Here is a 27,405-nt window from a genome sequence, read left to right on the forward strand (position 1 = left end):
TTGGAGACATGTTAATCAACATTAAAAAAAATAGGAGGTTGGTGGCACCTTAATTGGGGAGGACGGGCACGTGCTAATGAGCTGGAGCTGAATAAGTGGTAAATTATCAACAACATTAAACACGTCTTCCATGTGTTTGATGCCATTCCATTCGCTCAGTTCCAGCCATTATTAGGAGCCGTCCTCCCCTCAGCAGCCTCCACTGTCACATGTTATGTTTTCAGTTTGTATGTGTGTGATATAGAGGTATAGAAACGTTTATTTTGACATTTTGAAATATCTTATTTTTTAAAGAAACAATAGCAGCCATGTTAGCACTGCCATGTTAATCTGAGTCTTGCTCTTGAAAAATCACCACTGTCTGATTTTTTGCTGTCGCAGATGCCCCTCCCCCGACTTCACTCAAGGACTCTCTCATACAGTCAGCTTCTTTAAAGGCGCCACATGTTCAATCGTCCGTCTGCATTTGGTAGCGCAGCATTTACGTTGACATGAGCTTCGCCGAGCAGCGCAGAGCTGTCGTGAAGGAAGTTGACAAGGACGCGAGTTTGTGTTTATACAGGACCTCCCGCCCGTACCTACAGTCAACCAATCATGTCAATGCGGAGCTACAGGAGCCCTCCGCATTGTTACACAATTTAAGAGCTTTTTTTTTAAAAAGTCAAGCATTAATTGGCTGTTAGCCTTACTGCTCGAACACATCCAGTGGTCGTCACACCCAATGGTCGTGTCACTCTGCTCAGACGTTGCTGCCGTATGCCAGATCTTACAAGGTCTGGATAGGTATTTTACCTATCAGCTGAGCACACCATGTGTTATAGCAATCTGGTTCCCGACTTCACAGTCGATGACGTGGCACGCAACCATTGGTTGATGGATGCAACATCTGAGCAGGGGAACACGACCAATGTTAGATACACAGATGGGGAGATAGAGTACAGGGATATAGTAGAGAAAGTGAAGGGAATTCGGAGAATGAAACCGCTGTCTCCAGGGGCATATTTGTGGCATTTATTGTTGATTCCATTTCGTAAAATTGTATCGCTCTTTTGATTGATGCCACAGTATAAGGTAGTGGATCTATCGAATCCCCCAGTGAAGTCAATTTAGCTCCCAAACCCTCTTATGTTCCTCTGTATGTTAGGCTTCATGCTAGGCAACTACACAACACAACATGGTGGAAACAATAGTGATCTTGTGCTCATGTTTATTGGAAATATGATAACACTCTGACAGGAACAATCTACATCATATCCTAACAGACAGGTGGTATTTACCCTGGGTTATGTATTGATGCAATGGTCATATCATAAAATGCCTTTGTGGTTGACTTCTGTTGGAGTATATAAATAGCCACTTTGGTGATGGGTTGTTAGGAATCTACCACAGGCTGTTGAACAGCTCTATGTCCTCGAGAAAAGGCGGTACAAAAAAAGCAAGGAATTGCCACAAGCACTGTTTCCGTAGTTTGCATAAAGCCTTTATTGCCTATTTTAATACATGGCATGCTCGGTACATGGTAGCCGCTGGAGGATAGTGTCAAGTGGACTTAGTGCTGGATTCTGCGGATAGACTGGACCTGGTTGGTGTGAGCCTGAGTGCTGTACTCGTTGTAGTGTCTGTACTCTCCCTGGTGTCTGTCTCTCTCCAGGATGTACTGGTAACCACGGTAACCGGGGAACTGATAGGCCACCCACCTGTAAAGAGAAGGACATGTGTTATTCAGTTTGATAATTGTTCTCTCTACGACCAAAATGCGGCTGCTTTGTAGATAATATGTGCCCGATGCAGTCCTATGCTTGTTATAAAATCTACAAAACCAATCGTCTTGGAAAGTAATGGGTGACTGAGGATCTGCACGTTATTATGTGGACAAATTATGTCCTTGTCAATGTGTTTACGAATCAATAGCCTGGGGCCCCACATTTTGTTTTTTGCCCTAGCACTACACAGCTGATTCAAATAATCAAAGCTTGGAAGGAGTTTGGGAAACCCTGCCCTAGAGTGTTTATGAAGGCATATCGGATGCTGAGATAATGGGATACTGGTAATCTCTGTAAATAGCCATGTTATTTTTCCTCCTTGTTATTCGTTATTCACTGTGTATTTATTCCTCGTGTCACTATTTCTATTTTTAATTAACATTTTATCTTAAACTCGGCATTGTTGGAAAAGGACCTGTAAAGTAAGCGTTTCACTGTTAGTCTACTCCTGTTGTTTTACGACGCATGTGTCAAACACAACTTGATTTGATTTGAGACTCACGCTCCGGAGTTGACTTTAATTGAGGGAACCTCCTTGCTACACCAGCCCATAGCCTGTAGAGAGGGGTAGTCATCACACATCTCGAACTTGCGTCCCTGGAAGTCTTCACACTCGTACAGAGTCACTTTACTGTCACTGTGGTTCTGTTGACAGAGATGAGCCTTGAATCGTTTCATATATGGTTTTGTTAAAAAACAATTGGGGGGGGGAATCAAAAACAGACGGATTTGAGAGTTGTGGTATGATGGTGTGATGATACGATATAAATACTAGAATCATGTGTGGATCTATTAACCTTCAATACAACATTAGTATTCCTGTGCTTCATTCCTAAATGTGTTTCAGATGTAGGCTTTTTTCCCACCTTGAAATGACACATTTCTGTGGGAGGAACTTACAGCGCACTTGATAGGTCTAAAGGAAAGCATGTGCTCGGTTCTGTAACTGCTGTTTCCGCTCCAAGCCTCGTAACGGGGATAGTCTCCCTTCTCAAGGATAAACTGCTGGCCCTGGAACTCGGGATACTCATAACCCAACCAGCTAAAACACAGGCGGGGAGAGAGAAAATGAGAGAGGGAACGAGAACGAAAGAGAGAAAACAGAGCGTCAGGTTAGTTAACAAAAGTGCAACGCCCCATGGCAGCGAGATCTTTTTTGATTAGAGGACAAAGGGCCAAAGCAAACACCACATGCTGCACATATGGACCATTATCAGACCATCAGTCAGCTGCTGCAACAGAACACTAGGCAGACAGCTGGGACTCAATGGAGATTACATCTGTAGCCTGACTTTGACTGACTGTCAGAAACAAAACAACAAGCTACATTTCAGGCTAATAACTCACACCAATCGGTGCTCTCCCCTAGTGTTCAGCTATAACATTTGGTCCATAACAATGTAAAAAGCATGCGGAAACTAAATTGCAAAGAAATTTGCCAAAATCATTGAATCGAAATAACAGTCATTATAAGATTCCATATTTTACAGTCAGACTGTCAAGTGTTAAGGGACATGATAATGATAATTTAATGTTGCATTGTCATACATTGTAGTATCACAACAAATGAAATGACACAGCTTTGATTTGAGGGCCGGTTCACAACAGTACAGTACACATGCGATGTATAATATAATATTCAAGTATACATTCGCTTCTGAGAGGAACTAGGTCTGGAAATGAATGTTATATTGAATACATTTCTCACTTCTCACTCAAACACAACTAGAACCAATTACCGGAAAAACCTAAAAAAACATTTGTTGACCGAACAAACTCCATGGGTCTAATGTAGTACTACTACTACTCTGTCGTAATAATGTAGTACTACTCTGCTAATAATGTGGTACAGATCCTCGGTTGTAGCCTAGTAGAGTAGAAATCCAAAGAGACACTTACGGTCCGTTCTCGACCTTGATGGAGCGGATCTTGTGGAATCCCCTATCCATGATGTTCTGACACTCCAGCAGGAACTCACAACGCTTGCCCTGGAAGTTCTCTTCCTCCCAGACAGTGATCTTGAACTGGCCCATCTGCTCCATCTGCTGAGTGTTCATGTTTGCTTTTTTCCACCGTGGGGTTGCTCTCTACCAAAAGGGGACAAGGAAGACCAGAGGTGAGGAAACTAGGCTAAAATGGGGTGCTTCTCTCTGGGTGCTCTGGTATCTCTACATGAAAGTGAACATTGATTCTTGAGCAAAGAGCAAGAGCGTACTACCATTTTTTTTAGCTCTCAGTTTGAGCTCTCAGTTTGCACTGGGGAAATATCCGATACAAATATGAGATATACATCTCCCATATTGGATGTCATCAATCCTCTTTCTTGGTACACCAATGCACAGCAATCAGATGTTCACGGTCTACCTAGGTAGTGTGAATACTTACAGAGAGTACTGAGGTGGGACAGATCCAGAGTAACAATATCGAGTCCTAGGCCCCCCACTTCTGTTTTTATACTACCAAGCCCCTCATTTAATGCCGCTTTCGCACAAGCCTTGCATACTCAGCAGCGGCAAACTGAATGCATGCATTAGTCCACACCATTGTGGAGGCTCCCGAGGCCCATTGTGAGAGGCTTAGATCCACTGACTCATCAAAATGGCACCCAGGGACTGTGCCTGCCTGACGGCCGGCCACAATGGCAACACACTGACACAACAGTTTGATTGGAAATTGGGGACTATGGAAGCATTCTGGGAGATTACCCCAGAGGTAGGTACAAGGGCACCAATGCTTCCCTCAGTCCACAAGTATGGCTGACTCTGTCTCTACCGCTGCCTCTGCGCAGCACCCACCCAACATGGCATCACTGTCGTCTTTCATAGGATTCAACATGGGAAGACAGACAGATTAGCTGATCAATAATTCATATTCTTTAATGTCGGATCATGTTTGTACTTCAAAAGGTTGAAAAGAAGGCTTTTGAAATGTATGACCTTTTTAATACCTGTTGGTTTTCACACTAAATCTATTCTGATATGAACTGAAAGGGATCATGAGAAACGATTCTGACATGTTTCTAGCAGCACTAGTTTCTCAGCCATTTACAATGTTGTTTTTAATGTTCAATGTTTGCCAGTTACTGAATTGTCAATGGGTCCGAATTGTTCCTGTGCCTTTGTGAGGCGTATGAATGCAAAGTGGAATGTGGATGAATGTGTATCATATTTTAAAAAGGCACTTTGACGTTGCAACTTTACTTTATGTTCTGGATTGTCAGTATAATAACACAAATGGAACCTAGTGATGTAAGTCAATTGGAATAATACTTGTCTGTAGTGACATCTTGTGGCATAACAGTTCATTACAGTGACTGGTGATAATACCCGTTTTTGTTTGAATGAAGATAAATTCGACGTGAGGCAACATATCACAGAAACATATGGTCCGGTCAGGTTAGGTTATACCAGATATGCTTTTACATTAGCGGTGTGGTGCATGCTTTAGTCTTTGTTTGTGTCCCAAAAGACACCAACTCCTTATGTTTGACCAGAGCCCATATATTGCACTACTTTTGACCAGCGCCCTGGTCAAAGGTCGTGCACTATGTAGGGAACAGGGTGACATTTGGGATGAACCCTATATTGTATTTGCTGCTGGAAATGTACAAATAATCAGACTTCAGACTTGGATGGTTCCTCTGCAATGTGTTATTATTGTATTTACACCCTTTTCTGCTGTCTCTGTGTGGCCATATGTGTGCCTATATGCTTCATTGCTTGTGTGTACAGCGGCCCCTTTGAGTGGGCTGGTTCCATTGTTCTGTCTTACCTGTGTGGCCTTGTTTGGCTTGGGGCAGGTGGACAATGAGACACGGTGACAGAGCTCTAGTCACCCAGCTGCTGGTCTTTGATCCCCCCCATTGGATAGATTAGATTTGTCACCTCGTCAGCTGACGCCTCATTTCACTGGGAAATGTAGCTCTCCCTATTTGCATCTGACAACATAGGGCCTATAGTAGCCTACAGCTTCATAACTCAACACTCTACTTTGAATCTTTATCTTCTCTGCAGTGGTAGTACAATAGGCTAGTCTATTCTTCTGAATTGGTCACATGGGTCTCTGAAAGAGGGATATTGCTCACTAAGTATAGAAATATCGTTTGTAGCATTTTTACATTTATACATGTACAGTATGTTGTGAGATGTGAAATATGAACTGATCAGATGCATTTGACATTTTAGTCATTTAGCAGATGCTCTTATCCAGAGTGAATTACAGTTAGTGGATTCATTTTAAGATAGCTAGGTGGGACAACCACATATCCCAGGTGGTGGGGGGTGGGGGGGTAAAGTGCAAGTGTTGGTTCAGGAAAGTGTATTTTGTGTTTTTGCTTTTTTACTGTGTAGTGTAGTTTGTGTTCATTTGTACAAATGACCTTTTCTAAGAAATGACTTATTTGTGTCTGATAAAAACAGACACAACACAAATAAATGTCGGTAACACTTTCTATGATACATACACAGATAATGCCTGCAAGTGCATTAGTAATGCCTTCTAATACACTTACGCACACTTATAGTGACTCACTATAAGATATCATAATATCTCATAAGTAGTTCTAGCATCCTTATAATACATTGCTGTAATGCATTATAAGCCCAGAGAGCACACCTCAACAGGTTGAGTATTTTATTTAGCACCGTTTGCACAATGTTTGCACTTCTGAGTAGCCTAACCTGCAAACAGCTGGCTGAGGTGCAGGCTGGAATAACCAGTCAGCCAGGCAGCAACCAGAGCAAACAACATTGTTTGAATATCAGTTTTTTTTTCTCCCTCCCCGCATTTTCTCGTATCTGTTCATTGTATCTTACACTGTTTGGGAATAAACCATAGAGTGATAAGAGATGAACCAGGATAGAGACAACTGAATTTTTTTTTCAATTTTCCCTCGCAATTTCTGTTTACATCAATACCCCTCCATGGGACCACATGCGTATGTGTGATAACTGTGTGGAGTAAGTGAGGCAGACTGTTTCTCAGGATCCAGTTTCTCCATGGTAACAGAGCCAGCCAGCCCCGTCAGAGTGGTTGCATAAGCATTGATGTATCGTCAGGAAGTGATGCTGTTATTGCTCTTGAAAACAGACATGTTGTTTTATCATCACGCTCTGTTTTTATTCACAAATTCATAGTTTCAAGTAGCCCTTCAAATGCATTTTGTATTTATTTGATTTGTATTTGTACAGGGAGGCAACATTGACACAGATCTCTTCAAGTGAACCACTCAAACAACATACAAAAATGCAATGCATGTAGTATTTAAGAGAAGTCTGATAGTTACATATTTGAACCAAGTACACATCCATACATATCCTGAGATCACATGGTAAGTCAGGCTTATTTAACTTAGAGATGTCTGCTTTACATACACTACATGATGCTCGTCGAACATCTCATTCCAAAATCATGGGCATTAATATGCTGTTGGTCCCCCCTTTGCTGCTATAACAGCCTTCACTTTTCTGGGAAGACTTTCCACTAAATGTTGGAACATTGTTGTGGGGACTTGCTTCCATTCAGCCACAAGAGCATTCGTGAGGTCGGGCACTGATGTTGGGCAATTAGGACTGGCTCGCAGTCGGCGTTCCAATTCATCCCAAAGGTGTTCGATGGGGTAGAGGTCAGGGCTCTGTGCTGGCCAGTCATGTTCTTCCACACCGATCTCGACAAACAATTTCTGTATGTACCTCACTTTGTGCACAGGGGCATTGTCATGCTGAAACAGGAAAGGGCCTTCCCCAAACTGTTGCCACAAAGTTGGAAGCACAGAATCGTCAAGAATGTCATTGTATGCTACGATTTCTCTTCACTGGAACTAAGGGGCCTAGCCCCAACCATGAAAACAGCCCCAGACCATTATTCCTCCTCCACCAAACTTTATAGTTGACACTTTGCATTGGGGCAGGTAGCTTTCTCCTGGCATCCGCCAACCTAGATTCGTCCATCGGACTGCCAGATGGTGAAGCGTGATTCATCACTCTAGAGAACGCGTTTCCACTGCTCCAGAATCCAGAATCCAAGAATCCAAGCTTGTCATTGCGCATGGTGATCTTAGGCTTGTGTGCGGCTGCTCGGCCATGGAAACCCATTTCATGAACCTCCCGACGAACAGTTCTTGTGCTGACATTGTTTCCAGAGGCAGTTTGGAACTCGGTAGAGTGTTGCAACCGAAGACAGACGGTTTTTACGAGCTCCAGCATTCGGCGGTCCCGTTCTGTGAGCTTGTGTGGCCTACCACTTCGTGCCTGAGCCGTTGTTGCTCCTAGACGTTGCCACTTCACAATAAGCTCTAGCAGGGCAGAAATTTGAAGAACTGACTTGTTGGAAAGGTGCAGGGGCGATTTTAGCATGTAAATCTTGGTGGGACAAAAAAAAAAGCAATGTGGGATGTTTTCCAGCAAAGCCCCTACACAACACAACACTAAACAATACATTAACTGGACTATAACAGTGACAAGCGGTGCCCACAAACTGTTAGGGATTACATAAAGCTGTCCCAACACCTTACCACTGCCACACCTGGCTATCAGCGTAGTTTCTACTGACAATTGAGATGTACAAATTATGGCATAAGAGGACGACAAGCGTATAAGAGGCAATCCGTAATTTCGATTAAGACATTAGTAGGACGGACGTAGGCAATATAACTAATTGTTCAGCACAGAATTCAGAACATGGGCCATTCTTAGTGTTCTCCCTGTACACCAAGTCAGAACCGTAGAATAAATAAATGGGGCATATAAGCAGACAATGAAAGCTCTTACAATATTCAATGATTACATTTCTGAAAAACAGGTTATAGGCTACATGTGCACCACCAAGTCAGAACAGTAGGCGAACTTAAGAGGTGAAAATAGACCAGATTATTAAGGTGAGGCACATGGGCTACTAACAGCTTACTACACAACATACACTTAGTATTACTTTCTTAGCTAGAGTATACATATCTCCCTGGCATATTAAATAATTTATGCAGCAGCATACAAGACATTTTTGGATTCTGTGCTCACTTGAACAGGAAGGTGGCGTCCTTCGTGGGCAAATTTTGTCATCAAAATTTGTCATCAAAGTCTGTCATTCTTTGTATTTATGGTGCTTTCAAGACAACTGGGAACTAAGACAAAATATGTTGAATCATGATGACGTCAGTGTTCTTCAGGTCGTAGCTCTAGAAAGAGGCCAGAGTTCCCGATTTGCAAGAGTTGGATGAAAGTTCAAAATGTTTTTTCCCAGTTGTAGCTCATTTTTCCCGAGTTCCCAGTTGTCTTGAACTCACTAAAGTCAGATTTTGCAGTTCAGAGTTAACAGTTGTTTTAAGCGCGGCACAAATCATGCTTCATTGACAGCATTGCCAATGTTGTATGTTTATAGTTTTAAACAAGGAAAAGAGACCCTTAATCTTAGACTTTGGATCACACAGCCTCTGCCATTCCACTGAATAGCAGGCTAATGATTGCTTTGCAATGCTTGCAGTTAGCCACTGATTCCTTCCAAACCGCTCATTGTTGAATTTGCGATTTCCAACTTGTTGTGTAATGTTTATGTCCAATGGCCGATGAGCACCGATACGTTTAATCTATAATTTCTCTTCATTATTTCTCTTCATATGACAAGGATTAAAAAGGATTTGCCAGTAGATTGTCGTCTTGATTCATGATGATGACTGCTAGCTAAGATTTTGAAAGTAAGATGTTGACATGATCAGTCCAATCAAAGCTACTGAAGATATAACGTGATTTGACGTCATTTTATCTGTGGCCAATGACCTTGAGCCTCCTTGGATGGGCACTTCTAATGTAACTCTTTGGCAGCACCCAAGAGGCTAGAATTTTCGAGGTCTACCCTTAGACTTGGTGGTAGTGTCCCCATGAATGACAGAACACTGAGCCAATCAAGGCACAATGCTCTATATTTTCTGCTGACTTGCCCCACCACCACAGAAAGCACTGAGCTAGGCTGAAACATCTGCATTTTGGAGCTGCCTTACTCAAGAAAACAAAAAGAGACCATGTTTGTATAAGGCTTTATTAACTCAATTATGTATATATATATATTTTTACATTGTTTGCAAACTGATACGTGACACGTATTAATGCCAAAATAACATGCAAAACAGGCAAGCCCAAAATATATATATATTTTTTTTTTTTGCAAAAAATGTGAGCCACCTGCCCTGAGTGACGGGCATCCTATGGCATCCTATGACGGTGCCACATTGAAAGTTACTGAGATCTTCAGGAAGGCAATGCTACTGCAAACGTTTGTCTATGGAGATTGCATGGCTGTGTGCTCGATTTTACACACCGGTCAGCAACAGGTGTGGCTGAAATAGCCGAATCAACTAATTTGAAGGGGTGTCCACATACTTTTGTATATACAGTGCGCTGATTTCACCATGTGCAAATATTCAGTAGTAGCACCTTTCTTCAGAATCTTGCCTTGAGAAGACACAACCCAGTAGTTGATAAGCGACACATACAATACACTGTTGTCTAACGTGAATCGGCAATTTCTCTTTTTGCATTTTTTTTTTGTTAAATTAAACTCAGTTCCAGTAATGGCCATAATGTTGTAAATGGACAGGTCTTGTTTTCTGTGTCAATGTGAGTTGGTACCATTTGAATAGTCAGTGAGTAAGCAGACACAGACCACCACCAAATGTTCTGCTCCCTGTGTGTTGTTTCCCCTCTCTGCTGCTATAGGAACTAATCCTCCTAAGGACCTGACAGCGCATGCAGGTGACATCTGCTCTGTGAATGGCTCTGCGTCGGAGTGGACCACAACAGGCAGGCAGGTTTTACCTGAGGACAGCGAAAGGGTGCGTCCGTAATGGCAACCTATTCCCTATACAGCACAGGTGTCAAACTCATTCCACGGGGGGCCGAGTGTCTGCGGGTTTTCGCTCCTCCCTTGTACTTGATTGATGAATTAACATCACTAATTAGTTAGGAACTCCCCACACCTGGTTGTCTAGGGCTTTATTGAAAGGAAAAACCAAAAACCTGCAGACACTAGGCCCTCCGTGGAATGAGTTTGACACCCCTGCTATACAGGGTACCCATAGGGTTCTGGTCAAAAGTAGTACACTATATAGGGAATAGGATGCCATTTCGGATGCGTCCAGAGAGGTGCTGCAGTCCTGGGTTCTCTCCCTCCCTCCCTCCCTCTCATACCCCACCCCCATCTCTGTGCTCACTGCTCAGGTAAAGCCAGGCAGTTACAGGAGAAACAACTCCCGGGGATTTACATATTCCATTAGCAACCCCTTTAACTGTCAGTTGAAACAGCACACAGCCTACGGGGCAACTCTTGTCTTCCATAGAGGAAGTAGGTAGCAGTTGAGCAGGCATCACAAATGCAATCATGCTTTTCTACAGACACACACAAATGTGTGGGGGGGGGGCGGATCTTATTTTATCATACACATAATTCTCTCAAAAGTATATAATAGGTTAAGAGAAGGTTGATTTTATAGCTGAAAAGTCAGGATTAATTGAAACTCACTTTTTTTAGAACAATAGCCTATGTTGCATCTGTGAGAGAACCAGCCCAAACTTTTGTATGTTGCTGAGACAGGGCAACTAATAATTAGTCACGTTTATCCATAAAACAGCACAGATATTAAATGATAAACTATTGCATTATGAAAGTCTGAAAGATTGAAGACTTGCTTGAGACAAAGAAATACTAAATGTTTGACATATTTTACAGAGCCAATAACTGCTCTGTAGAGTAAATTGAGCAGGTGTTAGTTTGGAGGTTTAGGGTGTAGCTGCAACATGAACTGTCTCTGGCAGGTGACCAGGATACAGGCTGTGAGATCCCCTTAATCCGACTTTAAACAAATATTTACCGGCCCTTAGTCAAATAGAGATACATGAGAGCAGAAATAATGACATGGGAAAGCTTTAACCATGCTGTTCATTGTTTCACGCGACGAAAACTGGATATGCAAATGCATACCTGCAGTTATGCTCAAAATAGAATGGGACTATACAGATACCTGAGGTACTGGTGTCAATAATCTGGGTGGTGGGAGATTGGGTAATACAGTTGGTACTGTCTGAGGAGGAAACTGGAAGTGTCTGATTTCAATGATAGGCCTGTAGTGTATGATGCCTCTGTGCTAAACTGAAATGCAACATGTTTTACAGTGCATGAGCAATGGAGAACACTGCTTAAATGTTTTTACAGCGATGTGGTGTTTTTATGATGAGCTGTAGTTTATTGGCTACATTCTCCATTTACTGGAATAAAGTCCACACCTCCATGAATGTCATAGTTAATATAACAGAGTAGCCTAGCCTGTACAGAGGTGCAGATCCCAGGCAGATGAGGATCCAAACAGCAGATGGTCCATATCAGATGCTCTTTGGCTGGTTAATGATTAACATAACTCGTACTTTATCATCATTAAACCATGACGATAAAGAAAAACCAAATGGCATTTAATAAAAGGCAGTACTAGGTAGCCTAATAAAAGTATAACAACTAGTCATAAAATCCACAGAGATACGCGCATACTAAGTCATATTGAGTGAGCAAAAAAATAATATAAATACTTTTTCAAAAATAGTAACGAAAACTTTATCCATACATACAGCAATAAAAATTATCCACTTGCCTAAAAAATTGGGGTCGATAATTTGTATCCGTTGTCTTCAGAGGGAAATGAGCCCAAATGTTCAAACCACATAAGATATTCAATATAGCCTTAAGAATGCAAAACACGAAATGTATGACTATATTTTTAGTGTACAAAAACTCAGTATTTGTCACAGGACAAGAGAGCACCATCAACGACATCTGTCACAATATGAACTTGCTCTTGCTGCTTTGTAGAAAATCTGTACCTGCTTAACGCGAGCCGAACGAACAAAACTTAATCTTCAGGTATTGTGCGTATGGCTCAACGTGAGGCAAATACAGAAAATCAATCCAAATATGATGATGATGATCCAGTCTTGGAAAAAAGGACTCAGACCACACTACATCAGGTTTGTACTCTCCATATGTTGTTCCATCCCCACACCTGGAAAGAAAGGTGCAAAAGTTTATATTGTCTGTAAAATGGTCATTTACATGTATTCCTACATACAAATTTGTCCTAGATAAAACTTACCATTGCCTATCTGTTGTCGAAAAAAAGTTTGAGTGGATTTTAAAAACCTACTATATCGGTAACACCTGCAAATTGTGCTCATCTTGTAGGCAACACTGAATGGAGTGTGGCCCGTTGCAGGTAGCCTATATATACTCGGGACATGGTAGGCCATCCTTCCATTTATCTTCACTCTCTCCCTCTTTTTTTTCAGATTGGTTTTAAAGAGAGAGGATTCTCCAGCGGACACCTGTCGCATGGTGCGTTGCTCAGTTCCAATATTGACACAATAGTCTGTAGAGTGCAGATTAGTTAAACTCCTCTCTATTATGCCAACCCTCCCCTCTCTATGCAAACCAACAGTGCGTTGCACTCCCTCAAATTGACAAAATGGAAGGATTCGTTGACCTTTGTGCTCGCGCTGAACCTAGAGAATGGGCCATTGAGCGGTGACTTCATTCACCTGTGTTGAAGGTAGGAGAAAACCCACCTGCCACCTCTGTTCCCATGCCATTTACACATATTTTCATATCATGTGACTTGCAAATGAGTTCCTTTAATACTCAACGTCAGACCTTCCCTTCCAAAACGATTGGGGTGTGTTATGTAGGCTATGCCCGATGTCACAAATAGTAGAAAGAAAGTAGACCCCATAACTGAAACAACCCATGCACATTCACTGTTTATTAATGATTAGGGTACAGCGTACACCCGGCACATCACCCGGAACCACTAGAGGTTTATGGACTAACGTGGTTCATCACACATTGGCATCAAATAACTACCGTTGTGAACAGGTGATTGTTGTAATGTCGATGAACAAATGCACAACGCCAAGGATTGTTTTGTAACCTGAATCTCTCCACAGTTATCCATCACAGAGATAGTAGCCCATCACAGAGATAGTAGCCCATCACAGAGATAGTAGCCCATCACAGAGATAGTAGCCCATCACAGAGATAGTAGCCCATCACAGAGATAGTAGCCCATCACAGAGATAGTAGCCCATCACAGAGATAGTAGCCCATCACAGAGATAGTAGCCCTAGCATCCACTGTGTTCTTCTATAGAAACCACCCTTGCTGCAAAGGAACAGAATCCTAGGCTAGAGATGTTTAAAGTGACTTCAAAAAAAACACTGATCATTACAGAACATGTATCTACTGAATTCATTCCGCAATTCCATATTATTGGTTAACACAAATAATCAAATTTGAATGTTTCAAAATGATCATATACAAATAACACTATGGAGGGAGAGAAAAAAATCCTGAAATGTTTCCCTGTTGCAAAAAAATGAGCATTGTCGCAGTTCAGTTGATTTAGCAAGCAAGGGTTATAACAAGCAGCTACAAGAGTAAGAACAGGCTCCAGCAGCTGTTTGGAGGGAATAATCATGGTTTCACATTAGCGATGTGGTGCCTGCTCTAGTCTCTGTCTGTAGCCCAAATGGCACCTCTACCCTGTAGTTTACTACTTTTGACCAAAGCCCATAGGGTTCTAGTCAAAAGTAGTGCACTATACAGGGAATAGGGTGCCATTTGGGACGCATCCCTGTTGTTTGACTTTTCATTGTCTTGATGCGGTGAGTCTCTTGACGTAGGCGTTCCAGCCGGCCTCTCTGTACTCCGCAGCAGCCTTCACCCTATCAGAGGCCCCCAGGATACCACGGCCAACAATGATGACGTCAGAGTCTTTTTTACAGATCACATCATCGGGACTGGAGTACTGCTGGCCCAGACCGTCTCCTGAATAAGAAAGGAGGGATATGATCAATGAACAGTGTGGTGCTGAAGAAAACGCCACCCTACAGTTTGTTGCTGAAGAGGTTAAAAAAAACATCTGGAATCAAGGGTTGCATTCAAAAATCGCACGCTATTACCTACGTAGGGCCCTAGTCAAAAGAAGTGCACTATGTCGGTAATAGGGTGCCAATACAGTCACAAATGAACAAGGCAATTAACCCACTGTTCCTAGGCCGTCATTGTAAAAAATAATTTGTTCTTAACGGACTTGCCTAGTTAAATAAAGGTAAAATTAAAAAAATACAACAACCAAGATGACAAGTGATCCAGCCTACATTTCTTGGACAATAGCACCATCTAGTGGCAAGGAAAGAGTACACCAGGGGGAATGTTGGCCTGCGAATGTTGTTGCTAAAACGTGATAAAGAACACTGGACAGGATGAATGATGTGGTTAACAGGTAGAGAATGTAGTACCTTCTGACTGCATCTGCACCCCTGGAGTCATATGTAAGAATTCAGGCTTGCTGCTGATCTTGGAGCCAGAGATGAACCCAAACACAAAGTCAGAGTGCTCCTCAGCCATTTTCACCTATAGGAATGACAGACATAATCATATTAAATCCTCAAGGATGAAAGATTAAGGATTACATTAAGGTAATCAACTAGTACTTCAGTTAAGCTGCCTGATGGTGGAAAAAGTCATCTATTTTGGAATGGTAAAATTAAGACACGCATGCAAACATCATTAAAACATACTGAAATGTATCAGGCCTTCACTGTCGCCCTGCGAGGTGACAGTATCTCCTGAATTGTACATATTGCAGAGGGTGGTGGGAGGTAAGCGAGAGGGACAGAACATTCTGTTCTCATGTCATTCTCACTGAAGAACAGCTGGCTGGATCACTTTGCTTACCACAGCCTGCGTGTAGTCCCCTGTTGCTAGGGAACCCTGGGAGCTCATCTGAGCTATGAGGAGACAGCCGCGGTCCAGTGGGAGGCCCACCACACTGAGCCCCTCTACCACCCCAGGGCCTGGCACCGCATGGGCATTCACCATGTGAGACCACGAGGAGATCTGGTAGAGCCCACCTGAGAAATACAGAGGAAAACACACAACAGTCAGGAGACTTAGAAATCATAGCAACCAGGCATTCATTAGGATGGATTAGGATTCAAAAGCATGTTTCAAAGGTTTAGTGGACAAATATTGCCCTTATTTGCTGGAGTTGGACAATGCATCCATTTTAACAATAGGTGCATTCGTTTTGCATCGCTCGGGGCCCCGGGTGGGCGGAGTTTGCACGTTTTAGACCATTCTATTGGACCTAAAGTGAAATCTCCATCCACCTGGGGCACACGGCGATGCAAAGTCAGTGCGCCCACTAATCACCTTCATACTGGTGCTTGACCGTGTTCCCGATGTCAGCAAACTTGCGGTCCTCAAAGATGAGGAAGTTGTGTTTGTGGGCCAGGTCCTTGAGGGACTGGATGAAGGCTGGGCTGAAGTCCTGCAGGATGTCCACATGAGTCTTCAGCACGCACATCTGAGGCCCCAGAGAGTCAGCCAGCTGCAGCAGATCCTCGCAGCCTGTCACGTCCGCCGACACACACAGGTTGGTCTTCTTCTCCTCCATCAACCTAAAGAGCTGGGCAGCCAGAGGGTGTGTGGTTTGGAGCTGGGCCCTGTCGCCATAGGTCAACTCCGCCAGCTTGCTGGGCTTCTTAGCCACAGGAGAGCCGTTCTTCTCCTCCTCCCCCGAGGGCTTGTAGGTGTTGTTCTCCTGGATGAACCTGCGCACGCTCTGGGCCGTGGAATCATCGATGCGCTTCGCCTGGAGCAGGACGTTGAGGAGATTGGAGATGGAGATGACAGAGTGGAGCGCGATGCCCTTCTTGGCCAGCATGGCCCTACCTCCCTGCTCCCTGTCCATCAGCACGATGGCATCGGTGACCTTTAAACCCTCTGCCTGAAGCACCAGGGCCGTCTCCATGACGCTGCTCCCGCTGGTCACTACATCCTCGATGATCAGACACGTGTCTCCAGGGTGAATGGACCCCTCTATAATCTTCTTAGTTCCTAGAATCAAGAGATGGTGGATGTCTGATATGAGTTATCTGAAATCTAATGTAGCTAGCTAACACGTGTTAGACTAGATCATTTTAACTGTTGACTGAACTGATGGGATGCAGCAAAAACATTGTCATAATGAGAATAATCAAATTTGATAGGTCATGAAATCGCACCATAGTCTTTGGCTTCTTTTCTTCGGATCAGCATAGGCAGCTCGTGTTTGGAGCAGATGATTGTAGCCAGGGGCAGAGCAGTGTATGGTACACCACACAGTGAGTTGTATTTCAAGTCCTCATCTTTGGCGCGTTGGTAAAGATAAGTTGACACCTAAAAGGCAAAACAAACGCCAACAAATTCCAACATAAATTCCTAACATACATATTTTACAACTAGTTGGTCTTGGTTCGATTGCCTCCGAACAGACTAAATACTGTAGATGTTGTTTCCAATACAGTGCCATTCATGGGAAACACGTGTTTACCAACCTGGTTCATAAGAGATGGGTAGGAAACAATAACTCTGAGATCAAAATAAATCGGCGATGTTATTCCACTCTTCAGCGTGAACGTTCCGAATTTCACGGCCTGAACATCATGTAATTTTAAGATTAAACTTTCAAGGCAATCGTTTTCCATTTTCAAGTTTTTACTAATATCAATAGACAGCAGTCTCGTCCAAAGCTCTCGTCTCGTCAAAAACATAAATATGTTCCGGTTACGAAATACCGCGCGGAACTATGGGACATGTAGTTTTTACATTATTGCGTTGCTCCAGCCATATTATAAATTGTTGATCATCACAAGCAAACCACACCGGCCACGTTGCGTATGCGAACGTTGCAAGGGAAATATACACATTTGGTATTTGATTAGGATCCCTGTTAGCTGTTGCGAAAGCAATAAACAATACAGAACATGAAGAAACAAGAACAGCTCAAGGGCAGAACTACATACATTTAAAAACGGCACACATTGCCTACATATCAATTTCACCCACACCGCTGGCGTGCTAAAAATAGAACTTTGTTCTATTTGAGATGCTCCACATGCTAAAAGTCCCTTCCTTATTGGATATCAGGAAGATACAAACCCACGTGGATGCTTGAAAAACAAACAAGGAGAGATTAATTAAAGATGACTAACTAAAAACAAACTAGGTTTCCCATTTTATCTGTGGATTAATTGTTAGAGAAGAGAAACACGATTTTGTATGACTCGGGTAAAAATTCTACAAAGAACCAGCTAAAAAGAGGACCATATGCATATCAGGTAAAATAACAACCCAATGTTAATCTCCCAGAACAAACTAGCTATCTAAATATCCATGAATGTTTAATGTCTGTTTCGACCTGCCCTAAAATGTATATAATTGATTCACAGTTGATTTGGTATTTTAACTTGTGTGTTATGATCACGTCTGGTGGGGATGGACAAAATCACCACGATGTCGTATGTGGACACACGCAGATGTCAGGGGTCCACAGCGAAGCTGTGAAACATTATTATTCTTATATTATTGGGGGGTTGTATAATTTTTTTGACACAGTCAAAAATCTTAAGCATAGATTGGTTACTTTTTTTCTAATTTGCCACGCCGAAGCTAGAGCCCATGAATAACTTGGTCAAAAAGAATGGCACCGATGGGCCTATCAGTGGCACTGTTATAAGAAGTCTCACTTAAACCATACTATCCACCACCCTATTTGACCTAGAGACTTTGAAACTTTGTGTCTCTCCTCATGCTGAATTTTTTTTATTTTCCTCCATCTTGGACATTTTGGAAAACATTTTAAAAAACGTATTCTCATGAACCATATGTTCAAAAGACACCACCATATTCATTATTAATGCCCGTGGTACATCTCTTAACATAGTTTCAGAAGATCTAAGGGATTGGTTAAGAGATGGCTGAGCTATTGATAAATCAGGAAATTAGTCTTTACGTGTCTATTTAAATCCTTTGTAAATCCCCTTCACAATCCTTCCATCAGTGCTCAGGCTGTCCACAATAGGCTGAGAGAGGCTGGACTGAAGCCCTGTAGGCCTGTTGTAAGGCAGGTCCTCACCAGACATCACTGGCAACAACGTTGCCTATGGGCACAAACACACCGTCGCTGGACCAGACAGGACTGGCAAAAAGTGCTCTTCACTGATGAGTCACAGTTTTGTCTCACCAGGGGTGATGGTCGGATTTGCGTTCATCGTCGAAGGAATGAGCGTTACACCGAGGCCTGTACTCTGGAGCCGGATCGATTTGGAGGTGGAGGGTCCGTCATGGTCTGGGGCGGTGTGTCACAGCATCATCGGACTGAGCTTGTTGTCATTGCAGGCAATCTCAATGCTGTGCGTTACAGGGAAGACATCCTCCTCCCTCATGTGGTACCCTTCCTGCAGGCTCATCCTGACATGACCCTCCAGCATGACAATGCCACCAGCCATACTGCTCGTTCTGTGCATGATTTCCTGCAAGACAGGAATGACAGTGTTCTGCGATGGCCTGCGAAGAGCCCGGATGTCAATCCATTGAGCACGTCTGGGACCTGTTGGATCGGAGGGTGAGGGGTAGGGCCATTCCCCCCAGAAATGTCCGGGAACTTGCAGGTGCCTTGGTGGAAGAGTGGGGTAACATCTCACAGCAAGAACTGGCAAATCTGGTGCAGTCCATGAGGAGGAGATGCACTGCAGTACTTAATGCAGCTGGCGGCCACACCAGATACTGACTGTTACTTTTGATTTTGACCCCCCCTTTGTTCAGGGACACATTATTCCATTTCTATTTGTCACATGTCTGTGGAACTTGTTCAGTTTATGTCTCAGTTGTTGAATCTTGTTAAGTTCATACAAATATTAACATTTTTTATTTATTTGTTTAATTCACCTTTATTTAACCAGGTAGGCTAGTTGAGAACAAGTTCTCATTTGCAACTGCGACCTGGCCAAGATAAAGCATAGCAATATCGACACATACAACAACACAGAGTTACACATGGAATAAACTAAACATAGTCAATAATACAGTAGAACAAAAGAAAACAAAAAGTCTATATACAGTGAGTGCAAATGAGGTAAGATAAGGGAGTTAAGGCAATAAATAGGCCATGGTGGCGAAGTAATTACAAAATAGCAATCAAACACTGGAATGGTAGATGTGCAGAAGATGAATGTGCAAGTAGAGATACTGGGGTGCAAAGGAGCAAGATAAATAAATAAATACAGTATGGGGATGCGGTAGGTAGATAGATGGGCTGTTTACAGATGGGCTATGTACAGGTGCAGTGATCTGTGAGCTGCTCTGACAGCTGGTGCTTAAAGCTAGTGAGGAGATATGAGTCTCCAGCTTCAGAGATTTTTGCAGTTTATCCCAGTCATTGGCAGCAGAGAACTGGAAGGAAAGACGACCAAAGGAGGAATTGGCTTTGGGGGTGACCAGTGAGATATACCTGCTGGAGCGTGTGCTACGAGTGGGTGCTGCTATGGTGACCAGTGAGCTGAGATAAGGCGGGGCTTTACCTAGCAGAGACTTGTAGATAACCTGTAGCCAGTAGGTTTGGCGACGAGTATGAAGCGAGGGCCAACCAACGAGAGCGTACAGGTCGCAATTGTGGGTAGTGTATGGCGCTTTGGTGACAAAACGGATGGCACTGTGATAGACTGCATCCAGTTTGTTGAGTAGAGTGTTGGAGGCTATTTTATAGATGACATCACCGAAGTCGAGGATCGGTAGGATGGTCAGTTTTACGAGGGTATGTTTGGCAGCATGAGTGAAGGATGCTTTGTTGCGATATAGGAAGCCAATTCTAGATTACATTTTGTAATGGAGATGCTTAATGTGAGTCTGGAAGGAGAGTTTACAGTCTAACCAGACACCTAGGTATTTGTAGTTGTCCACGTATTCTAAGTCGGAACTGTCCAGAGTAGTAATGCTAGTCGGGCGGGTGGGTAGCGATCGGTTGAAAAGCATGCATTTAGTTTTACTAGCATTTAAGAGCAGTTGGAGGCCACGGAAGGAGTGTTGTATGGCATTGAAGCTCATCTGGAGGTTAGTTAACACAGTGTCCAAAGAAGGGCCAGAAGTATACAGAATGGTGTCGTCGGCGTAGAGGTGGATCAGAGAATCCCCAGCAGCAAGAGCGACATCGTTGATATATACAGAGAAAAGAGTCGGCCCGAGAATTAAACCCTGTGGCATAGAGAATGCCAGAGGTCCGGACAACAGGCCCTCCGATTTGACACACTGAACTCTATCTGAGAAGTAGTTGGTGAACCAGGCGAGGCAATCATTTGAGAAACCAAGAATGTTGAGTTTGCCGATAAGAATGCGGTATTTGACAGAGTCGAAAGCCTTGGCCAGGTCGATGAAGACGGCTGCACAGTACTGTCTTTTATCGATGGCAGTTATGATATCTTTTAGGACCTTGAGCGTGGCTGAGGTGCACCCATGATCAGCTCGGAAACCAGATTGTATAGCGGAGAAGGTACGGTGGGATTCGAAATGGTCGGTGATCTGTTTGTTAACTTGGCTTTCGAAGACTTTAGAAAGGCAAGGCAGGATGGATATAGGTCTATAACAGTTTGGGTCTAGAGTGTCTCCCCTTTGAAGAGGGGGATGACCGCAGCAGCTTTCCAGTCTTTAGGGATCTCAGACAATAAGAAAGAGAGGTTGAACAGGCTAGTAATAGGGGTTGCAACAATTGCAGCGGACAAATTTAGAAAGAGAGGGTCCAGATTGTCTATCCCAGCTGATTTGTAGGGGTCCAGATTTTGCAGCTCTTTCAGAACATCAGCTATCTGGACTTGGGTGAAGGAGAAGCGTGGGGGGGGGGGGGGGGGGCTTGGGCAAGTTGTTGTGGGGTGTGCAGAGCTGTTGTTGTGGGGTGTGCAAAACGCTTATTGAAATTCTCAATTATTGTGGATTTATCGGCGGTGACAGTATTTCCTAGCCTCAGTGCAGTGGGTAGCTGGGAGGAGCTGCTCTTATTCTCCATGGACTTTACAGTGTCCCAAAACTTTTTGAACTTTTTGAATGAGGCATGCTTATTTAAGATGGTGAGGAAAGCACTTATAAAGAATAACCAGGCATCCTCTACTGACGGGATGAGGTCAATATCCTTCCAGGATACCCGGGCCAGGTCAATTAGAAAGGCCTGCTCACTGAAGTGTATTAAGGAGCGTTTGACAGTGATGAGGGGTGGTCGTTTGACCGCGGGCCCATTACGGACGCAGGCAATGAGGCAGTGATCACTGAGATCCTGTTTGAAGACAGTAGAGGTGTATTTAGAGGGCAGGTTGGTCAGCATGATATCTATGAGGATGCCCGTGTTTACGGATTTGGGGATGTACCTGGTAGGTTCCTTGATAATTTGTGTAAGATTGAGGGCATCTAGCTTAGATTGTAGGATGGCCGGGGTGTTAAGCATATCCCAGTTTAGGTCACCTAACAGTACGAACTCTGAAGATAAATGGGGGGCAATCAATTTGCATTTGGAATCCAGGTCACAACTGGGGGCTGAGGGGGGTCTATAGCAAGCGGCAACAGTGAGAGACTTATTTCTGGAAAGGTGGATTTTTAGAAGTAGAAGCTCGAACTGTTTGGGCACAGACCTGGATAGTATGACAGAACTCTGCAGACTATCTCTGCAGTAGATTGCGACCCCGCCCCCTTTGGCAGTTCTATCTTGGCTGAAAATGTTGTAGTTGGGGATGGACATTTCAGAATTTTTGGTGGCCTTCTTAAGCCAGGATTCAGACACGGCTAGAACATTAGGGAGTGTGCAGTGAATAAAACAAACTTAGGGAGGAGGCTTCTGATGTTAACATGCATGAAACCAAGGCTTTTACGGTTGCAGGAGTCAACAAATGATAGCGCCTGGGGAATAGGTGTGGTACTGGGGTCTACAGGGCCTGGATTAACCTCAACATCACCAGAGGAACAGAGGAGGAGTAGGATAAGGGTATGGCTAAAGGCTATAAGAATTAGTCATCTAATGCGTTGGGAACAGAGAATAAATGTAGCAGATTTCTGGGCATGGTAGAATAGATTCAGGGCAAAATGTACAGACAAGGGTATAGTAGGATGTGAGTACATTGGAGGTAAACCTAGGCGTTGAGTGACGATGAGAGAGGTTTCGTCTCTGGTGGGACCAGTTAAGCCAGGTGAGGTCTCCACATGTGTGGGAGGTGGGACAAAAGAGCTATCTAAGGCAAGGTGAGCGGGACTGAGGGCTCTACAGTGAAATAAAACAATAAGGACTAGCCGAGACAGCAGGCATATTGACATTAGAGAGAGGCATAAAGCAGTCACAGGTGTTGATCGGTAGAGCTAAGACAACAAAGGATAAATGGCGATGAATGGGCAGAGCGGGTCAGTTAGGTACATACAGTACCTGAGTTCGAGGCTGGGGCCGACAGAAAAACAAAATGAGGTACTGTGTTATTGAAACAGTCCAGGGGGCTTCAGCTGTGTAGCTGAGTGATCATAGGGTCCAAAGAACAGCAATAGGTGAGTCAGGGAGCCGTTCAGTAGTCAGTACTACGCTAGGGAGACACGGCACTTAGAAAGCTAGCAGGCCGGGGCAAGAAGATGGGTCTTCGGCGACATCGCAACGGAAAAGCTGGTTGAGACGGCATCGGGCGACCACGTCGGCAGACCAGTCGTGATGGATCGGCGGGGCTCCGCGTCGACAACAAAGGGTCCAGGCCAATTGGTAAAAGAGGTATTGTAGCCCTAGAATTAGCTGGTATATGAGCCTAGCTCGTGGGAGCTCAAGGCTATCTGGTGCTTGCATTCAGGACAGAGGCGTTAGCTAACAGTAGCCACTCGGTAGCAGCTAGCTAGCTGCGATGATCCGGTGTAATGATCCAGAGCGGCAGGAATCCGGTGATGTGGTAGGGAGGAGCAGTCCGATATGCTCTGGGTTGATATCGCACTGTGCAGACTGGCATGTATTGTTGGAGCTAAATCTGGTGGTGTCCAAGCTAAAAGGTTAAAAGACTGCTAGCCGTGGCTAACAAAAACTAGTAGCTAGTTAGCTGGCTAGCTCCTGACGGAGGTTCCAGTTACAAGGAATAAAAATTGGGTGAGGCGGGTTGCAGGAAAGTATATTTAGTTCGTAGATAGAAAGTGAGATTAAAATGTATACGAGAAAATAAAATAAAAAAACGTCTATTTACACGGGATAAGACAAAGACACGACCGACTGCTATGACATCTTGGAACTTTTTCTGAACTACACGGAGGGAAAAGTACACTGTGCATTCAGCACCACGGACAGAACTCTTGTTAACGGATATACACAAAAACAAGAAAGCGAGAGCTCAACATTACATTTAAACTACTCAATCAGTTTGAGGAGTGAAGTCTCTGATGGGCATTGACTAGAGCAGTGAAGTCAGGCATAGTTTCTGACGCCGCTATGCTCAGGATTGCCGAGAGGTGAGAGTCCGTAAGAGATGATCTGTGCCTTGACTTGTTATATTTCATCACTGAAAATGCCTGTTCACATACATAGGTTGACCCAAACAGTACAAACATCTTCTGAGCATGACTCCTAATCTTTGGAATGTTTTGTTCATCGAGAGATGCATAGAACCTCCTCAGTGACATTGTTTTGAATAGTTCTGCAATCACTGCATCAGACTGAAGATTGATAAGCTCAAGTTGCAGGTCAGTGGGAGCGTTATCCACGTTGAAGGTGAAAGGAGAGGAAACCAACAGCATGTCATTTTCCAACACTTTGAAATCCTCAAAACTTCAAAAACTTCAAAAAACTCACCGTTCAAAGCACGCAGCAGCAATGTATACTTCTCCCGCTGGTCATCTGATAGGGAACAGACTAGTAGTGTCGGAAGTTGGGTGAGATTGTTAGCTTCTACTTGGCGGGTCAGAAGGAGTAATTTTCCCTTGAAGGCTTTGAAAAGGCTGTACATCTGATGTGCAAAAAGGCCCTTCCCTTGTAGTTTGGAATTCAGTTCATTCATGAGGGCCATGATGTCCACAGTGAAGGCAAAATCAGCCAACCATTCTTTATCATGCAGTTGAGGAAAATTCACATATTTTCCTTTCATTTGCAAAAACTCAGCAATCTCCGACTTCAGGTCCCACACCCTTTTAAGCATCTTCCCCAAACTCAGCCATCTCTCGTTTGTGTGGTATGGGAGATCTGCATGACCCGACTCTGTCTCTATCAACAGTGAGACAAACTGCCTGTGGTTTAAAGATTTTGCTCTTATGAAGTGTACCACTTTAATGACTGTATCCAGAACATGGCTAATTTTCAGAAGACATTTACAGAGAAATTTACAGATGAATAATGCAATGCAGGAAAATAATATTCTGATCTTGGTTCAGCTCAGCTACTTGATCTTGTATCCTTTTCAAAAGGCACCATCAGTGGTCACACTGGATAACTTTTAAAAACTCAGTCCCAGCTTTGCCACACACTTATTTACCTCCTCCAATAAATCTTTGAGCTAAGTCGTTGTGCTCTTCATTGACTGCACTGAAACAAGCTCCTCTGTAATTTCAAAGTCTGGGGTTATGCCTCGTAAGAATATCAACAACTGTGCCGTGTCACGTGTATCACTGCTCTCATCCAGGGCCAAGGAGAAATAGGTGAAATCCTTTACCTTGTTTTTCAACTGTTGTTCCATATTCTCTGCGATGTCCTCAACACGCCGTGTCACTGTTCGCCTTGAGAGGGAAACATTTTCAAACAGCTCTTTCTTGTCGGGGAAAAGTATTGCTGCAGAGTCAATTTAACATTCTTTAATGAATACGCCGTCAGTGAATGGCTGGCTATGTTTAGCAATTGTGTGGGACAGTACATACAGTGGGGAGAACAAGTATTTGATACACTGCCGATTTCACATGTATGATTTTTAAGTAATTAATTTGCATTTTATTGCATGACATAAGTATTTGATACATCAGAAAAGCAGAACTTAATATTTGGTACAGAAACCTTTGTTTGCAATTACAGAGATCATACATTTCCTATAGTTCTTGACCAGGTTTGCACACACTGCAGCAGGGATTTTGGCCCACTCCTCCATACAGACCTTCTCCAGATCCTTCAGGTTTCGGGGCTGTCGCTGGGCAATACAGACTTTCAGCTCCCTCCAAAGATTTTCTATTGGGTTCAGGTCTGGAGACTGGCTAGGCCACTCCAGGACCTTGAGATGCTTCTTACGGAGCCACACTATTCAATAGTGTGGTCTACAGCTTATTATGAGATACTTTACCTCAGGCTAGCAAAACCTCGAGACTTCCTTAATATTAGATTTCGTGCAACAGCAGTTATTGACAAATAGACACAGACCGCCACCATTTGTCTTACCGGAGGCAGCTGTTCTCTCTTGCCGATGCACCGAATACCCAGCCAGCTGTATGTTACTCATGTCGTCGTTCAGCCACGACTCGGTGAAACGTAAGATATTACAGTTTTTAATGTCCCGTTGGCAGGATATTTGTGATCGTAGCTCGTCTATTTTGTTATCCAATGATTGTACGTTGGCTAATAGGACTGATGTTAGAGGCAGATTACCCACTCGCCATCGGATCCTTCCAAGGCACCCTGACCTACGTCCCCGTTATCTTCGTCTCTTCTTCATGCGAATGACAAGGATTTGGGCCTTGTCGGGTGCCTGAAGTAAATCCTTTGCGTCTGATTCGTTAAAGAAAAAATGATTTGTCCAGTACGAGGTGAGTAATCGCTGTCCTGATACCCAGAAGCTCTTTTCAGTCCTAAGAGACGGTGGAAGACATATTATGTACAAAATAAGTTACAAATAAGGCAAAAAAAACACACAAAAAACACACACAAACCGTAAAACGGTAGCCATCTCCTCCTGCGCCATTCTGATAATATTAGGTTTATATTTGTTTTAAAGGTCTGTGGAATGGCGTGTTCAATGTACTACTCAACCTCGTCATACATCGGCTACATTGACTCATTTAGCCTACTCATGGAACAGCGCATACATTGCAATGAAATAGATGCATAACACACTTAGCTAATTTCCGATTTATACGAAATTGTTTGAATACAGAGGTAGCAAAACTGTACTTCAAATCTATGATACTCCCCCACTTAACATACTGCTTGACTAGTTGGGCCCAAGCTTGCTGTACAACAGTAAGACCTATTCAGTCTGTCTACAAACAGGCTCTCAAAGTGCTTGATAGGAAGCCCAATAGCCATCATCACTGTCACATCCTCAGAAAGCATGAGCTCCTGAGTTGGGAAAATCTTGTGCAATACACCGATGCATGTCTTGTATTCAAGATCCTAAATGGCTTGGCTCCCCCTCCACTCAGTATTTTTGTTAAACAGAAAACCCAAACATATGGCAGCAGATCCACAAGGTCTGCCATGAGAGGTGACTGTGTAGTTCCCCTAAGGAAAAGCACCTTTAGTAAATCCGCTTTTTCTGTGAGAGCTTCCCATGTCTGGAATACACTGCCATCAGACACACATAACTGCACCACATATCACACTTTCACAAAATGCTTGAAGACATGGCTAAAGGTCAATCAGATTTGTGAACATGGTCCCTAGCTGTGTGTTGCCGCTTTCCATGTCTGTTGTCTGTATGGTGAGGTGTGGAAACACTTTGTCGCTTTTATGAATTTTGTCTTGCTGCTTTTTGTTCTATGTTGCTCTGTCTGTATGCTACGTCTTGCTTGTCCTATGTTGCTATGTCTTGTTCTATGTTGCTATTGT

The 27,405-nt window shown here is 43.5% G+C and overlaps 2 protein-coding genes across 2 annotated transcripts; both read right to left on the reverse strand.

The window, feature by feature from the left end:
- Positions 1-1,549: 1,549 nt before the first annotated feature.
- Positions 1,550-3,820, reverse strand: LOC120057848 (beta-crystallin A2-like). The gene is made up of 4 exons (XM_039006316.1): positions 3,663-3,820; positions 2,664-2,805; positions 2,266-2,408; positions 1,550-1,697 (listed from the first exon to the last, which is right to left on the reverse strand). The coding sequence occupies exons 1-4, from the start codon at positions 3,818-3,820 to the stop codon at positions 1,550-1,552; spliced, it is 591 nt and encodes a 196-aa protein (XP_038862244.1).
- Positions 3,821-13,524: 9,704 nt separating this feature from the next.
- Positions 13,525-17,378, reverse strand: LOC120057849 (uridine 5'-monophosphate synthase-like). The gene is made up of 6 exons (XM_039006317.1): positions 17,171-17,378; positions 16,859-17,012; positions 16,005-16,691; positions 15,528-15,703; positions 15,089-15,203; positions 13,525-14,615 (listed from the first exon to the last, which is right to left on the reverse strand). Exons 1-6 carry the CDS (start codon positions 17,318-17,320, stop codon positions 14,437-14,439), a joined length of 1,461 nt encoding a protein of 486 aa, XP_038862245.1. The 5' UTR covers positions 17,321-17,378; the 3' UTR covers positions 13,525-14,436.
- Positions 17,379-27,405: the final 10,027 nt, after the last annotated feature.

This window comes from Salvelinus namaycush, chromosome 13, assembly GCF_016432855.1.
Source record: "Salvelinus namaycush isolate Seneca chromosome 13, SaNama_1.0, whole genome shotgun sequence".
Lineage (NCBI taxonomy): Eukaryota > Metazoa > Chordata > Actinopteri > Salmoniformes > Salmonidae > Salvelinus > Salvelinus namaycush.

Coding starts and splice junctions, on each gene's coding strand:
- LOC120057849 (XM_039006317.1), bottom strand. CDS start 17,320: ATGGAAAACGATTGCCTTGAAAGTTTAATCTTAAAATTACATGATGTT. Junction 17,013..17,170: donor ACCCATCTCTTATGAACCAG/GTTGGTAAACAC, acceptor TTTGCCTTTTAG/GTGTCAACTTATCTTTACCA. Junction 16,692..16,858: donor AAAAGAAGCCAAAGACTATG/GTGCGATTTCAT, acceptor TCTTGATTCTAG/GAACTAAGAAGATTATAGAG.
- LOC120057848 (XM_039006316.1), bottom strand. CDS start 3,820: ATGAACACTCAGCAGATGGAGCAGATGGGCCAGTTCAAGATCACTGTC. Junction 2,409..2,663: donor TTAGACCTATCAAGTGCGCT/GTAAGTTCCTCC, acceptor CTCTGTCAACAG/AACCACAGTGACAGTAAAGT. Junction 1,698..2,265: donor ATTAAAGTCAACTCCGGAGC/GTGAGTCTCAAA, acceptor TTCTCTTTACAG/GTGGGTGGCCTATCAGTTCC.